Source organism: Dasypus novemcinctus, chromosome 10 (assembly GCF_030445035.2).
Source record: "Dasypus novemcinctus isolate mDasNov1 chromosome 10, mDasNov1.1.hap2, whole genome shotgun sequence".
In the NCBI taxonomy this organism is placed as follows: Eukaryota; Metazoa; Chordata; class Mammalia; order Cingulata; family Dasypodidae; genus Dasypus; species Dasypus novemcinctus.
The window spans coordinates 75,903,243-75,919,582 of NC_080682.1; the positions used below are offsets into that span (position 1 = coordinate 75,903,243).

Genomic DNA, 16,340 nt, shown 5'->3' on the forward strand with positions numbered 1-16,340 from the left:
TTGTCTGCTCTCTGTGTCCATTTGCTGTGTGTTCTTCTGTGTCCACTTCTATCCTTATCAGTGGCACCGGGAATCTGTGTTTCTTTTTTTTTGTTGCATCATCTTATTGTGTCAGCTCTCCGCATTCTTGCTCAGGCTGCACTTTCTTTTGCACTGGGCGACTCTTCTTATGGGACGCATTCCTTGTGCGTGGGGCTCCCCTACGCGAGGACACCCCTACATGGCATGGCACTCCTTGCACGCATCAGCACTTCACTGGACCAGCTCCACACGGGTCAAGGAGGCCCAGGGTTTGAACCACGGACCTCCCATGTGGCAGGCGGACACCCTATCCATTGGGCCAAGTCCGCTTCACCCATAGGTTATTTTTTGGCCCTCTGAGTGTGGTGAGAACAAGGCTCTCACTAGGCAATCATTCCTTCATTCATTCATCATGCAACAGGTATTTATTGAGCACTAATATATGTAGAGCATGGACTTGAGTTATGGTCAGGAGAGCTAGATAATAAACAGTAAAAACTATAATTAAAAATAAGTGAGGCGATAAAGTGAGATAGAGGAGGGCCTGCTATTTCATATAGAGTTGTCAGAGAAGCCTCTCAGGTAAAGTGACATTTGAACAAATACCTGAGCAACAAGAGAGGTGGGCCTGTGGATATCAGGGCAAGAGCATTTCAGACAGTGAAAACAGCAAGTTCAAAGGCCCTGAGGCGAGTACTTGGCATATTTGAGAAACAGTAAGGAAGTCAGTAGAGTTATGATATGTCAGCAAGGTGGAACATAATGGACATGAAGTTAGAGAGAGGGCTGGGACTAACTATTATATATTCTGAGTAAGTAGAGAAGTCAACAGGGAGTTCTGAGCAAAGCAGTGCCATGTTCTGGCTTGATTTTAAATCAAAATGTGTGTAGAATAGAACACAGGGCAGTAGAGACAGCAGAGAGACCAGTTAGGACACCTGTGCAGCAGTACCTGTGAGAAGTGATAAGGCTGGCGAGAAGGGCCGGGCTCTGCTGTGTTTTGCACATCACCTTCCTAAATCCCTTATTCTGTAGACCCTCATCATTTCTTGCCTGGTGCATGCCACAGACGCCTCACTGCCCTCCGTGCCTCTAGGGCCTCCTTCACCCTCTCCCTCTCCTACCCCGTTCTCCATGCTGCCATGGGTCCTGATCTAGAGGGGACCCTGAGCCAGTCTGCTCCCACTTACAGCCTCCCCTAAAGCAATATGGGCCCACAGTCTCCAAATCTCTCTACAGCAGTTCTGTGGAGGAACTGCCCCACGTCCTAATTCTGAAATGGCTTCTTCCTGCTGCCTCAGTTCCTGCCCTAAGGGCACCACTGGGCTCAGAGCATGATGGAAGATCCTACTCTGACAGACCTTTTTCTTTCAGCCTGACTCAATGAAGCCGTTTTCCCTCAGCCATTCCCTGTAGGAGCTCCTGGGACAGTGTGACCAGAAATAGATGCTCACAGCTTTGTATTCCTGGAGGCAGCTCTGGCCACAGACCAGGGAATAAAGACAAGAAGCCGAGCACAGGCCTGGACCGAGGTCGATGGCACCGGATCTCAACATCGTGTGTGCACGCCCTTCCCCACTGGTCCACACACAGATCCTTGAGCGCAGAACAGCCGTTAGCAGGGAAAGGCCCAGGTGTATTCATTTCCACGCTGTAGCCGTGTCCTGAGTGCCTGTCCTGTCCAGGCCCGGTTCCCAGCACCCCACCCCACCTGATTCACAGGCTCATGAGGCAGTTATGGATAAAAATACCTCTAGAACCAGGAGGGGTGTGATGTGTATGTCTGGGTGTGGAAGGACCTCAGGGGATGTGAAATTAACAGCCTTCCTTTGGCCCACTGGGACCCATAATTCACTTCTTTGCAAAACAGGATGCCATAGGGATCAATGAAGGCAGCTCGGGTTGGGCAAATTTCAATGGGTGATCTCTTTTTAGGACTAGTGAACTCCTAATTATTCTTCAAAACCCAGCTAAAAAATAAAAGTGTCCAAATTGGAAAGGAAGAAGTAAAGCTTTGCTATTTGCAGATGATATCCTATACCTAGAAAATCCCAAAAAATCTACCACAGAACTACTAGAGCTAATAAATTCAGCAGAGTGGCAGGATACAAGCCTAATATGCAAAAATCAATAGTGATTCTATACACTAGTAACGAGCAATCTCAAGAGGAAGTCGGGGGGGAAAGTCCATTTACAATAGCAACAAAAAGAATCATATTTAGGAATAAACTTAACCAATGACGTAAAGCACTTGTATTCAGAAAACTACAATGCAATTGCTAAAAGAATTCAAAAGAAGACCTAAATAAATGGAAGAACATTCTGTGTTCATGGATAGGAAGACTAAATATTGTTAAGATGTCAGTTCTACCCAAATTGACATGCAAATTCAATGCAATCCTGATAAAAATTCCAACAGCCTTTTTTAAAGAAATGGAAAACCCAATTATCAAATTTATTTTGAAGGGTAAAGGGTCCTGAATACTGTGCTGCTGTAAGAAGAAATGAAATTGGACACATATGATAACATGGGCGAATCTTGAGGACATCATGCTAAATGAAATAAGCCACACGCAAAAGGACAAATATTGTATGGGCTCACTAATAGGAGCTAAATACAAAGAATAAACACATGGAATTAAAACCTAATTATAGGTTACTAGGAGATAGGATGAGGGCTGAGAAGGGGTGCTGTTGCTTAATGTATGTAGAATTTTCAGTTAGTTTGACTGTAAAAGTGTGGAAATGGATAGAGTTGATGGTGACACATTATAGTGAGTATAACAGGGCTGGTTTATAAATGGGTTTGTGGCTAAAACGGGTAGTCTAGAGATGTAAATGTCAATTGAAAGAAAGCTAGAGAATAATTTAGGGACCAAATAACATAATCCAGAAGTGGATGAGAGTTGTGGTTAATAATGCAAATGCAAGAATGTTCTTCAATGAACTAGAACAAATGTTTATCACTATTACAAGGTGGTTAGAATATAGTGAGGCATTGGAAAAATACAATTAATGTAATTTATGGACTACGGTTAACAGCAATATTGTATTACTCATATCAGTGCCAAAGAAGGTACTGTATCAATGCTAAGGGTCATTAATAGGTGGTATGGGAGTTTTCCTTTGACCTAAGGAAAATATTCAAAGATTTACTGGAGTGATGACTGCACAACTCTGTGATGAAAGGGAGAGCCAATGAGTGTATACTTTAGATACATTGTACAAGGCATGGGACTGTAAAAACAGTGAACCATGTGTAGGAGATGGACTAAGGCTAACAGTATGAATATGAGAGTATTCTCTCATGAACTTTAATTGTACAATACTAATACATGGTATTAATTATAGGGAATGTAAGGGAAAATATGCCATAGTTAGTGGTAATAGTCTGATCATGTTCTTTCATAATCTGTAACAAATATTTCACAACAATGTAAGGTATTGGTAGACAGGTGATATATGGGAATTCTGCACATTATGCATGATTGTTTTGTAAACTCACAGCTTCTCTAAGAAAAAGAAAAAAGAAAAAAAGAGAAAACCCTACCTAAGAATTAACCTAAGAAACTTTGAGTGACACCTACCTCCTGCCTCCAACAGGGCATATTATCCTCTTTTCTGTGTTGCCTCTGTCCCTTAGAAATACTATTATTTTTTGACCATTATCTCATGTTACTGCTTTTTAAAAATTTTGAATAATATGAAAGAAGCAAATGTTGGTCTCCCCTCCCCATTTCTCCCTCTTTTCATCATAGGTGGTTCTCAGTTTGGGATGTATTCTTCAGATTCTGTACCTATGGAAATATAGAGAGGCCTTACATTGATTGAAGCATACTGTCTATGTATTGGTCTGCAAGCCATTTTCTCTTTAAAATGTCATAGATGTCTTCCCACGTCAGGTCATAGAGCTCTCTACCTTCCTTTCCCTTCAAACCATAGTTTAAGCATTCCTCTACTGAGGGATACTTCAGTGTTTCCCCCCATCTTCTGCAATTACAAACAGTGCACAGTAAACCTCATTGTACATGCCCCTCATGTCCACTTGCCATCAGCTCCTGTGATCACCTCCCCAGTGGACTGAGAGCCCTGGGGACAGAAACTGAGTTTTCATCTTCTCTGGGCCTCGTGCTGAGCACAGAACCTAAGCCAGAAGAGGCATCCACATGATGAAATTAGGTGGACTCTGAGCAAAATCGTGAGTGTGTGAAGGGGCTGGGTGACTTCAGGGAGCAGGCAGCAAGCCCCCAGGGCTAGAGCAGAGAGCCGGACAAGAGGAGGTGACAGGTCCTCGAGAGCCAGCTAGAGGACCTAGACTTGGTCTCTTAAGTGATGGGGAGACAGATGACATTTGGACCTGAGTCCAGGCTGTGTTCTGCTTTGATATCCCCCACCCAGGCCAGCTGCCTCACTGTGAAGCACAGATTAGAGGCCAGGTCCATCAGCAGCGTTTAGTCTTCCAGGCAAAAGATGGAGAGGCCTGAATCCCCTCTTCCTAGCCAAAAGTTTCCACCTAGACCCAAAGCACTTTAGGAGACCTGAATTCTGGAGTCCTCACTCACTGTTTCTTGCTCATAGCAGGGCCAACAATTGCTGCCAGAAGCTTGAGTGGTTGGACTTGCAGAAAAATTTCCCAGATTGGCCCTGCCCAAGGCTGGCCCCAGCCATGCTGACACTTATCAGCTTCCTGAATCAGCCTGTCTCTCTCCACGCTAGTGCCCACACCTCCCCTCCTCCCCCTCAGCCTGGTATTGCAGAGGAACCGCCTTGACTGGTGGTCTAAGCCCGTGGGAACTCTTTGACAGGTAGGAGGCACGTAAACCATTAACTGCCTGGTTTTTCATAATCATCCCTTCCTCCCCGCCCCTGAGTGGGAGAGGGCCGATGCCTTCTGGCAGCCTCCTCAGGCCTTGGCCCTGGTGAGCCTAAGGATTCCCTGATACTTTTGCCCCTCTGCACAGCATTCCTCTCCCCAGCTACAGCTCTCGCCTTCCATTGCTAGTCTTGTCCCCACTCAGGTGGGCCATCGCTCTGTACCTTTTGTTACTTACCTGAGAAGAGTGTATTTGCTAGAGAGGACAGTTTATTAACAGAGGAGGTCCTTGAGTCTGGCTGCCTGGGTTTGAATCCCAGCCCTGCTTCTCATCAGCTATCAATTGCACAGTTCATGTCATCTCTCTTGAAAATGGAGATAATATTAGACTGTATTCCACAGCCTTGTTATGAGAATCAATGAATTCATTCTTATAAAGTGCTTATCACATTGCCTGGCTTGCCCTAAGTATTCACTAACTCTTAGCTACTCTAATTTCTCACATGGTTTGGAATTGATGCAGGAAGCTTGGGCATCCTGGATTCTATCCCAACTGTCCTTTTGTGACTGTGTGACCATGGATACATTCTTTCACCTCTCTGAGCCTAGTTACTTCATCTTCAAAATGCAGATAACACCTCAGAGGGCGGTTGTAGGAATTAAGATGACATTCGTGTGTCGCTGAGAAGCACCATCCCTAGGTTGCAGGCCTTATCCTCATGGTCTGAGATGGTGGCAAGAGCTCTCACCATCGCATCCACATTCCTAGGTCCTGTAAAGAAGGAAGAAGTAGTGCAGGGCACATGCCATCTGTCTTTTAAGGGTCCCCCAAGCTGTTAGGGAACCTTTTAGCTTGAACCTCATTGGTCATACCCAGCTACAGCAAAGAACGGGAAATGTAGTCTTTAACCTGTAGTTCAGGGGACAACCCGGAGGCTCGGTCACATGTACTCAGGCATTTGCCCCTCTCGGAAAGGGCTGCCCAGCAGAAAAGCTGCTCTCTCCCCAGCATCAGGCTGCAGGCACACAAGGCCCTGTGAGGAACCAGGTTGCCAAGAAGCAGCTCAGGCAAGTGCCACCAGGGCTGAACTTGGGTATTGTGTCCAACCTGCGCCCGGTCCCCTGCCAGTTCTGCGGTTCTGCTACCTGCAGAGCTCTTAGGCTTGCTCAGGTGTGCTGGGCCGAGAGCTGCTTGACTTGTCACAGCGTGGATCAGGCCCACTCCATTTAGGCAGGTAAGCAGGGAGCCCGAAGGCTGAGGGGCAGGGAATCCCCCTGGAACGACAAGCCGTGTGCCCAGGGGCAGTAAAGCAGACCTCCATCAAGCAGGTGGAATTTAATGTCCTCAGGGACCTGCAAGTGCAAGCACACTGCACAGAGCCATTCTGTAAAGCCAGGAATCATCCTGTAACTTACCTGTTTTGAAAACTGGATATTTCATATTCCAGTTAGTTTAAGGAAAGGCTTCCTGAGGCCTCTCTCCTTTCCTTTCACTTCCTCGTGAGAACAGCCCGCACTTGGGCATCTTGCTGAGTCCAGAGGGCCTTCCTGCCTTCAGAGTGTCCCTGAAAAGGTGGCCCTCTATGAGGTGTGGGGTAACCTATTCTAGAACACTGGGGGAGCTCAGTGCTTACAGATGTCCTGCTGTGAGGCCTCCTGTCGAGGGGAGAGCCCACTCTTCGCTTTCTGACTGAGCAGCCTGGTGCTTTCCATAGAAGGTTGGTTTCAAGTGGGGAACCCTGAGCCTCTGGTCATTCCGCCCTAGCTCTTCCATCTGCGGGGCCCCTCCCTCTCCTCTGTGCCTTTGACCCCGGCGTGGACTTCCCTGCCCTTTCCTCCTCACCACGTGGCCAGCTTCCCACCTCGCCCAGTCAGGGGCTGGGCATTCACCCTGCGTCAGGCACTGCGCCTGGGGCGTTACATGTGTCAAGTCACGCACACCTCCTCCTCGCAGCCCTGTGTGGGGGCTGCTCATATGGTCCCCATTTTACAGGAGACTTCAGTTCCTTTATTATACAACTGTGAAGTGCTCTGGGACCCAGGACAGCACAGCACATTCTGTAGTAAATGGAGTATATTACATGTGGACCAGCAGTCGGCAAACTACGACCCAGGGGCCAAATCCAGCTCGTGGCCTGGTGTAGTATTTGAAAAAAGAAGAAGAAGTGACAGAGACTAAACGCGGCCCTCAGAAAACCTAAAATATTTACTATCTGCCCTTTACTGAATGAGTTTGGCAACTCCTAATATTTAATAAGCAGAGTTAGCACAGATTCTGGAGCCATGATGCCTGAGTTCTGTCACTACTTCATTTCTTGAGCTTCATTTTTATCCTCTATAAAATGAGAATGGTCTAATGAATTGTGGCTACTCACAGGATTTTTAGAATTAAATGAGGTGAAGAGTAGAAAGCAGCTAGCCCAGATAAGCCTTCTTTGCAAGTACTGGGGGAAGGCATTCCTGGGCCTTTGTCAGGCTCCTTGGCCCCGTGGGCCTGAAAGGCCTGGCTCTAGGCCTCTGGGACCCCGGCCCCGAGCGTGGCTTCCTCAGAACGTGTTCCCTTTGGCAGGAGGTGAGGGGATGCCAGCTGCCCTGTGTGTCGTGTCCTGCTGGTGGATCAGCTCTCCCTTCCTCCCTCCCCCATCCCTGCTGACTGTCAGCTGGTGCCCCTCACCAGGACTGGGCACAAAGCCCACGCCAGGTGCCGAGCTGGGCCCGAAGGCACCAAGCCTCTTCTCCTCTGCTCATCACCTCGTGCCTCAGAGCAGCCTGGCTGGAAGGCCTGCTGAACTGCAGGAGACGAGGCCTGGGGCTCATCCTCTCTGTGTGCATTTCCTCATTCATGGGCCAAACGGGCAGGCATCTGTGTTTCCCCAAACCCAAGCTTTTGGCCAATGATCACCTTCCTACTGGGGAAAAGGAAAGGAAAGGGTAATCCCGGGGCCAAGCCAGCCTTCCTCTGTTAAATGAGTGGTCTGCAAAGCAAATTTTCAGTGGACAATGAGTCCACTGAATATAAAGATTTAAAAATTCAAATCACTGCAAAAGCATGAAAAAGTACAAAGAATATTTTCTGATCTGGATGGGGATAGGCTTCAAGACTTACAAGCAATGGAAAAAATAACATAAAAGATCAATAAACTTTATAGAGAAATAAAAATCTTGTGTCTATCAAAAGACCCAAAAGAAAAAATTTAAGTCAAATTGGGAAAAAACATTCATGCCAAATATAACAAAGAGTTAATATTTTTAAAACAAAAATCCTTAAAACAACAAGGCTGTTAATAGAGTACACCAACAATAGCAAATTATTTAAATAGTACTAGTTATGTGCCAGGCTCTGTTCTAAGTGTTTAATACATATTTATTATATAATCATTGTCAACCACTCTATGAGAAAGGTACTATTACCATCCCCATTGGCAGATGAGGAAAGTGAGGCACAGAGAGGCTAAATAACTTGCTAGTAACAGCTAGTAAATGCAGAAGCTGGGATCTGAACCCAGGCCTTCTGACTCTGGAGTTTGAACACAATCTCTTCTGTACTAAACAGGAAAAAGATATTAAGCAAGACAATAAAAATTTTTTAAAAATTAAAAAAAAGAAACGCAAATATCTGAGAAACAAAATTGTTTTTCCATTTCAGTGGTAATCAAAGAAGCGTGAATTTAAGCAAAGAGATACCATTTTTTAAAATTCAAATTAGGAAAGATTTTTAAACATATGTAACACTAGTAAATCCTGGCCATGCTGGAGTGAGACTCCCACGGATTGATGTAGGTCTTTCTGAAAAGTGTTCTGGCAGTACAAATCCATACCCATTGACCAGGAATTCCCATACTAAGAATCAAACTTGAGAAAATAATTTGATAGATGATGCATAAATATATTTCATAGGACTATTATATAAAAAATTGAAAAATTAGAAATTTAGAGATCTAATAATAAGACATAGGTTAAATAACTTGTTTAATTTCCGTAATGGACAATTAAGCAGCCATTATAAATTTGTATAGCAAAAGACACACATAGTGAAGAGACAAACTACAGACTTCTGGAAGAAGACAATTGAAATGCATTTGACAACAAAGAATTATATTAAAAAAATACACAAAGAAAACTTACAAATCATTAAGAAAAATTTAAATATACAAATAACAAAATAGACAAAGAATATGAATAGGCAGTTCATAAGAGGCAACTCAAATTACTAATAAACATCTCATTAGTAGTCAGGGAAATGCAATTTAATTAAATGCACTTATAAGGATAACAAAAAAATCTAAAGGCAAAGATTTAAAGGGAAACAAATTTGTGTCTAGTATAAATGACTACAGCAACGTTGGTGAGTTTTTTGGCCACACCTAATGAAGTTAAACATATGATTCTGTGTGACACTTCTGGGGATCAACTCTGCACAGACACCCATTTATATAAGGAGACATGTTTGTTTGCAGATGGTCCTGGTTGTACTATTTATACAAGTAGTAGTAGTAGTGATAATGGTAATAAAAATCATAATAGACCTATCAGTAGAGAAATGGGTAAGTAAAATATGATTTTGATATATGGACTAATATGCACAGTTAAAATGAGAATAAATGAACTATATCTGTGTCAACTCAGATAAATTTCTCAAACAATGCTGAGTGTAAAGAGCAAGTTGCAAAAAGATAAATTTTGAGTGATACTATTGATGTAAATCTTTAAAACAAACTAAAAATATGACATAATATTTAAGAGCATGTGTTTGTAGAAAAATATGAAAGAAGCATGCAGATAATGAACCTCAACTTCAAAATAGTGATTACTTCATGAAAGGAGGGATAGATGGAGGAGCAAGGGTGGAAGGTGGGGCTTAAACTGTATGTTTACAATTTATTTCTTTACAAAAGGGGAAAGTTTGAAGCAAATAAGGTAAAATGTTAACTAAATCAGGATGGAGGTATGTGTCTTTATGTTCAGTTATGTCCTGCACTTTTCTACGTATTAAGCTATTTCAAAATTTGAAATTATTTTTAAATTTACTTTTTAAGTAACTTGCAATTCCATGGAGAAATGTTTTTGTTTTAATATTAAGAGATAAAAGCAGGATAAAAATATACACAAATATTGACAAATTTCGCAAAGTAAAGGTTTGAAGGATATATCTAAAATATTCATATAGTGGGCAAGATTCTGGAAGTCTGCTTTTATTTGCATTTATCCATATCTTCCTTTTTCTTTTTCTGCGATGAAGATGTATCACTTTTTTTTTCAGATTTATTTTATTTCTTCCCCCTCCCCTCATCTGCACTTGCTGTTTGCTCTCTGTGTCCATTCATTGTGTGCTCCTCTTCTTTTTTAGGAGGCCTCAGGAACCGAACCTGAGACCTCCCTTGTAGGAGGGAGGTGCCCAACTGCTTGAGCCACCTCCACTCCCTGCTTTTTGTGTCTCTCATTGTGTTTCCTTGTTATGTCTCTTTGTTGCATCATCTTGTTGCGTCAGCTTACTGCACCAGCCCAGTGTCTTGCTTGTTTTCTTTATAAGGGACCAGGAAATGAACCTGGGACCTCCCGTGTGCTGGGTGGGTGCCCAACTGCTTGAGCCACATTCACTTCCCAGTGTATTACTTTTATATCCAGGAACAAAAGGTTTAAAAACAACTACAGAAAAATGTGAGTTTCAACCCTTAGAGAGGGTCCAAAACCTAGAAAGATATGAGATGATAGAGTGGACCAGGGCTTGAATACTGGCTCTGCCAGAAAGGCTGTATGACTCTTAGTTCAGGCATTCTTTTATCTATTCTACTGACACTTACTGAGCACCAACTGTGTACCAGACCCTGTGCTAGGCACGAGGGATACAGCAGTGAACAAGATACGCACATCCCTTCCGTCACAGAGCGTATAGTCTAGCAACAAGGGGATAGCAAACACATCAGCACATGTACCTATATATATATATAGCACATATACCTGTATATATTAATAGAAAGTACAAATTTCCCTAGGAGGGCCAGTACAAGGGGTACAATTGGGCAGTAACAAGACTCTCATTTGGATTGGGTGTCTGGGGAATTTGGCCTCCATTTAAACCAGAATCAAAAAGATGAGGAGATCTGGAGCCCCCGAAGAGTGAGGGCTTTGAGAGAAAGGAACGGAAAGACGGCCAGGGCTGCTGGAGTGTAGTGAGTGAGGGGGAGTGTGTGATGTGAGGTGAGCAAATTAGGAGCTAGATCACTCAGGGCCTTATAGGCCAAGAAAATATTAATACTTACTAAGGGAAATGAGAAGCCATTGGAGGGTCTTAAACAGGGGAGTGACATCATTGGATTTGCGATTTTAAAAGATCACTTTGAGGCTCTTTGGAGATTGGAGTGGATGGGGACACAGTGGAAGTGAACAGCGCAGTTGGTTAGGAGGCTCTGGGCATGGCCTGGATAGGGGTGGTGGCTGTGGAGAGACATAGAAGGATTGGAGATAGTTTTAAAGGCACACAGCAGGTCTTGGTGATGGATTGTGTGTGAGGGCGACTGTGAGGAAAGGACCAAGGCAGAAACCAGGTTTGGGGCATGAACTATGTCATGGGCTGTAGGAAATGGGAAACACTGGAGCAAAAGCAGACTTGCCGAGCAGGGGTGGAAGCCAGGATTGTGAGTTTGCCGCCAAGTTTCATTGCTTTGGCTTCTTTGTGTGTGACCTGGAGTTTATCATACCTGCACCCCCAGGGTGAATGTCTCAGCCATGTTATCCAAAAACACTTCCACAACAGTCTTCCCTCTCCTTTACAGGTGGGGCCTGTTACTCTTGGGGCTGGAACGAGCATGGCATGTGCGGGGACGGCACTGAAGCCAACGTCTGGGCCCCCAAACCAGTGCAAATGCTGAGGTCGGCATCAGGACTCCTTGTGGGCTGTGGGGCTGGCCACTCCCTGGCCCTCTGCCAACTGCCAACCCTCCCTTCAATGGACCAGGGCGCCAGGGTCAACGGCCCTTTTCCAGATGCCATTGAAGATGCCGAATCTCAGGAAGCCGTGGACAAAGAGAGAAACTGGAAGGGAAGACAACCAGAGACTTCAACCCAAAGCCAACCTGGTGGGTGCAGAAATGGGGACTCGTGATAGAGAACCTTTAATAAAGTTGCTTTTCCCACCAACAGTTTTCCCAGAAAGTTGCTTCATTGGGTTATGGGGTTGGCCTGAGAAGGGCTCAGGCTGACCACAAACCAGAAAGATGGGAGGCTGCTTACCCAGTGTCTGAGGTACAAAGAGACAGCCATCCTTTCCACTTAGCAGATAAGAATTAGAGGTTAGTATCTTATCTAAGGATGTGGATAGTTAGAGGTTAGTTTCTTATCTCAGGAAGGTTCCTGCCTGCCCCTATCCGGAGGTACAAAAAAAAATCCAGCCCTATCCCTACCTTTTTTGTGTTTTTTGTTTATTTTGATTTTTGGTTTTGGTCCTGGCAACATTCAATTTAGCAAAAACAAAAGGGTTCTTCAGTCATGCTTAGAACAGCCACAAGCCTCTCCTGGGGTTTTATTTTCAGGGCCCAGAGCACAGAATTTGCTGGTTCAAGAGTATTGAAGCATCCTGTTCAGATGGCTTGGATACTTGGACAAGAAGGAACTCTTGTCTTGGTGACTAGGGCCAAGGGAGAAGGTTCTGGAGTGGATGTGGAAGGGACTAGAGATGAGTAAATCGAGGAAGAGACAAGACTTCTGGAAAGACCAAACAGAAACCAGTGGGACACGCAAACTTATGGAACCTTATGGAACTTACAGGTGATTTATGCCTTCATCTGAGCTAGGCAGTTCTCTGGAACTAGTCTACGTACTTGTAATTGCTAAGCTGTGTAGTTTCAGATGAGGGACAGGTCACAGCATGGGAAGGGGAGTCTATAGGAATAGCGGCATCAAAGGCCAAGAGTCCTACCCCTCATCCCTCCCCTCCCAAACCCCACCCTCCCCTCCCCAGGCCCTAGCCTCTGCAGGAGGAGTGCCCTCAGATAAGATGGGGGCCAGGTCCCAAGCTCCTGGCTTCCCCAGATGGCAGTTTTGGCTCTGAGGGATGCAGCACCTTTTTATCTACTGTGACTGGCAACAGACCCTTGGCAAGAAGACCTCAGAAGGTGGCCTTTCCCCACAACACAGTATGGCAGCATCACCTGCTGGCGATCCCAGATCTGCAGCCCATCCCATACTGCCTTCACGTTGTGACTCATGAGAGGGTTGGGTGTGTGCGGGCTAGGCTCCAATGGCTTTAAGAGAAGTTACAGAACCCAGGACATCAAAGCTGGGAGGACTTTTAATGACCATTTATCCTAGTGGCCTTTGAACTTGCATCCTTTAGAACCCTGGGATTCTCCTCAGAACTCAGTGGCCACCTTGTGGGCGATGGGTAAAGGAAGACCAAGTAGACAGAAGTCCTGAGCCCCCACATTCCACCTTACTTAAAGCATTTTCATTTTTAGCTACATTATATATTATATATGTACATTTTCATTTGACCAGGGGTCCTTGAGAAAATTTTAAAACCATTGATCTTATCCACCATTTTCATTGTTCATATGGGAAAACCAAGACCTAAAGAAGGGAAGGAACCATCTCAAAACCATTCACCCAACTCCCTGTCCAGTGTTCTGATTGAGAAATGACCCAACCAAGACCCTGAGCCAGACAAAGTTGGGATAAAAAGTAGCCCTGGGACCAGGGGTAGGCACAGCTCAGGAGATGAGGACATTCCAGAGCTTCCCAAGCCTGAACCCAGAGACCACCGCAGCATAGGCTGACCTGAAACACCAGTGCATGGAGTTCTCCCAACATTGTACCCTAGAAACATGACTGCCATGGCCAGCAAAACCCTTGGTCCTCACCCCCCTCCCCGAACCAGCGGGTGCCAGCGTGGGCCTCCAAGCACTTTTGTGACGGGAAGAAGGACATCCCCAAGCACTCTGAGCTGCTCTTACCAAGGGGACCAAGCCCACAGAAATGGAGCAGATGGCCTAGAGAGGACCCATCCTGGGGCAAGCCTTGGGTTACTGGCCATCATCCCCTGTGTTGAAGGCTGGGCGGTCTGCATCAGACACAAGGCCAGAAAGCAGTACTGCACCAGACAGTACTCAGGCGCATAGCTCCCAGAGTTTCCACTCACAAGGAACCAGCACACACAAACTCTATCTCTCAGGATTGCAGTGAAAAACTCCCTGCTATCTCTTTCAGCACCTGCTGGAAGAAACCAAAAGCTCAAGTCCTCTGCTGCTGAGTCCTAATTCCTCTGCCAAGGCGTCCTGTGGGCACAAGAAAGAAGTGTCTTGGGGCGCTTTCCCTGGCTGAAACAGGTGGTGCACCCATCCTAAGCCCTTAGAGCTCAAGCCTCAGACCCTTAGACCCTTTACGCAAGCAGGTAGGGCATAGATAATCCACACATGGAAGAATGAATGACTCATGGCTCAAGAAGACACAAGTGACTCCCATCACCTTGAGTTCCTCTGTTCCACCCTTCCTAACAGCAACGTCTGGGAGAATGGGCTTTCTCCAAGTCCGTTCACCAGCTGGATCTGATGAGTAACTGAGCAAGCTCCAGGGGCATGAGGGGATGTTGACAGTGTGTCCCAATTTTTTCTGGCCCCTTTGATCCCTACCGATCATACTCAGACTTGTATTGCAGATATTCAAGGTCCTGTTTCCTAACAGGCCATGAGCTCTTTGAGAGCAAGGGGCCAGATCTTCATAATTCTGGAACACCTTTGCCAAAGATGGGTCCTCACACAGAGGGTCACCTTGAGGATGGGAAAGGTAAATGAGATGGCTCTGTAGCCACTCACCTCCCTTCCATCCTCTGCTTTTATCCCCTGTACAAATGTCTGGTAGCTCTTCTGTGGGTATTACAGCCATTTGACAGTTGCTGTCCAGTAATGTCTACCTGATTAGCCAATGAGCCATAGGAGCCAGCGTGAAGAAATGACCACTCATTTTTAAAACTTAATTTCCTCTGATTGACTAAACAAATTAGACTTCTCATTCCTCCCGCATGAGGAGGAAAGGGAAAAGCAGCAGGCAGGGGGACCTTGTTGTGTGTTCACAGATCTCTGGCCTGGCTGCTGGAGTGGAGTGATTCTGGAAGGTCGACCACTCACCAGGCTGTTGACACACCTGCCCAGCACACACAGGCCTGGCCACAGCCACCCCAGCTTCAGCCCCGCCACCCTTGGGCCCTGGAGGGTCACCAGACCAACAGGAGATGAGATTGGGAGTGGGGAGTCCAGGCCTGGGACTGAGAACACAGCTTTCCCACCATGCCCCTGGCCTTCACCACTTCTGGTGAAGAGACTTAGGGATAATGGGCCATTGGGAGTCGGCAAGTTAGTCAAGAAAATGGTGCGAGTGCTGGAGGGTGCTGCAGGTCCCGAGATGTGTGTGTGCAACCCCTACATGTGACCGGAGCATGGTGGGGGTGGGCAGTTGGGAGAGGAGAGGCTGGAGAGGTTGGCAGGGCCTTGCAAGCCACATTAGGGAACTTCAACTTTATTCTTCTTTTTCTAGGGTAGCAGGGTGTTTAAGGAGAACACGAGGGTTCTGATGTGTGTCCTGATGGAAGGCTCAGTCTGCAGGCAATGGCAGGATGTGAAGCAGCTCCTCCTGGCCTACTAGTGGCATTTTGTGGAGGAGAGTGGGAGACCAGGCCCTAAGGTTCCTGTGATTTAGGATCAGCAGCTAGTGTTCGTATCAATTCCACCTCTAAGGGCCAGACCCATGAAGGCCTCAATTAGCTTGAGAGAGCTTAGCCTGAGCGCTGGAGACAGGCCACCTGGGTCAAAATCCTGGCTACATCACTCACGGGCTGTGTGGCTTGGGAGAGTTATCTTACCTCTCTGGGCCTTGTTCTCATGCCTTGAAAATGGGAATGTTGAATTATTGTAAGCTATCGTTAGAGTACATTTGTAAGATGCCCAGCACACAGTAGATGCTCATTACAGGTTAATCCTTCTCTCCGGTAGCTACTGTGTGCTATATTCCAATTGGCTTTGTGCTGAGTCCCACTTTGAGTGTAGCAGAGGCACTTCCTTGATGATGGGTCCCTGGGTAGAGTGCACATGGCCCTCCCTGCAGCAGCCGAGGCTGCTTGGCTGGAATATCCCAATCCATATGAACTGTTGCATATTATGGATTTGGTAGCCCTTCAGCCACATAACCTGTGGGGCAGATGCCTCACCTAGCTTACCACTCCACTCATCCCCATTCCCTTGGTTCTGGGTGGCATGGGACACTGGAAGTTGGAGCAAACGCTTAGGGTGGGTGAGGAACTGTTAGATGAGAATCCAGCACTGCCTTAAGCCTCCCACCTGCCCAGCTGATCATTGACTCAGGCCATGTTGGGAGGCAAAGGGAACTGAAATTAGGGAGAGACTGGCACCCCCTTGTCTGTGGCCCTGGGGAGCTCACCCCCTTTTCTGAACCTCAGCTCCTCATCTGTAAAATGCCTAGAGGTCGACTTGCATAAGCCTTAAGGACTCTCCACCTGAAC

The 16,340-nt window shown here is 46.0% G+C and overlaps 1 protein-coding gene across 2 annotated transcripts in view; it reads left to right on the forward strand.

Moving 5' to 3' along the window:
* Positions 1-11,971, forward strand: part of SERGEF (secretion regulating guanine nucleotide exchange factor) — a 295,047-nt gene extending 283,076 nt beyond the window's left edge. For both annotated transcript variants that reach the window (XM_058305664.2, XM_071218152.1), the window contains exon 11: positions 11,608-11,971. In XM_058305664.2, coding sequence (XP_058161647.1) covers positions 11,608-11,936 — 329 coding nt within the window. In that variant the 3' untranslated portion in view covers positions 11,937-11,971. The remainder of the gene's footprint in view (positions 1-11,607) is intronic.
* The last annotated feature ends 4,369 nt before the right edge of the window (positions 11,972-16,340 follow it).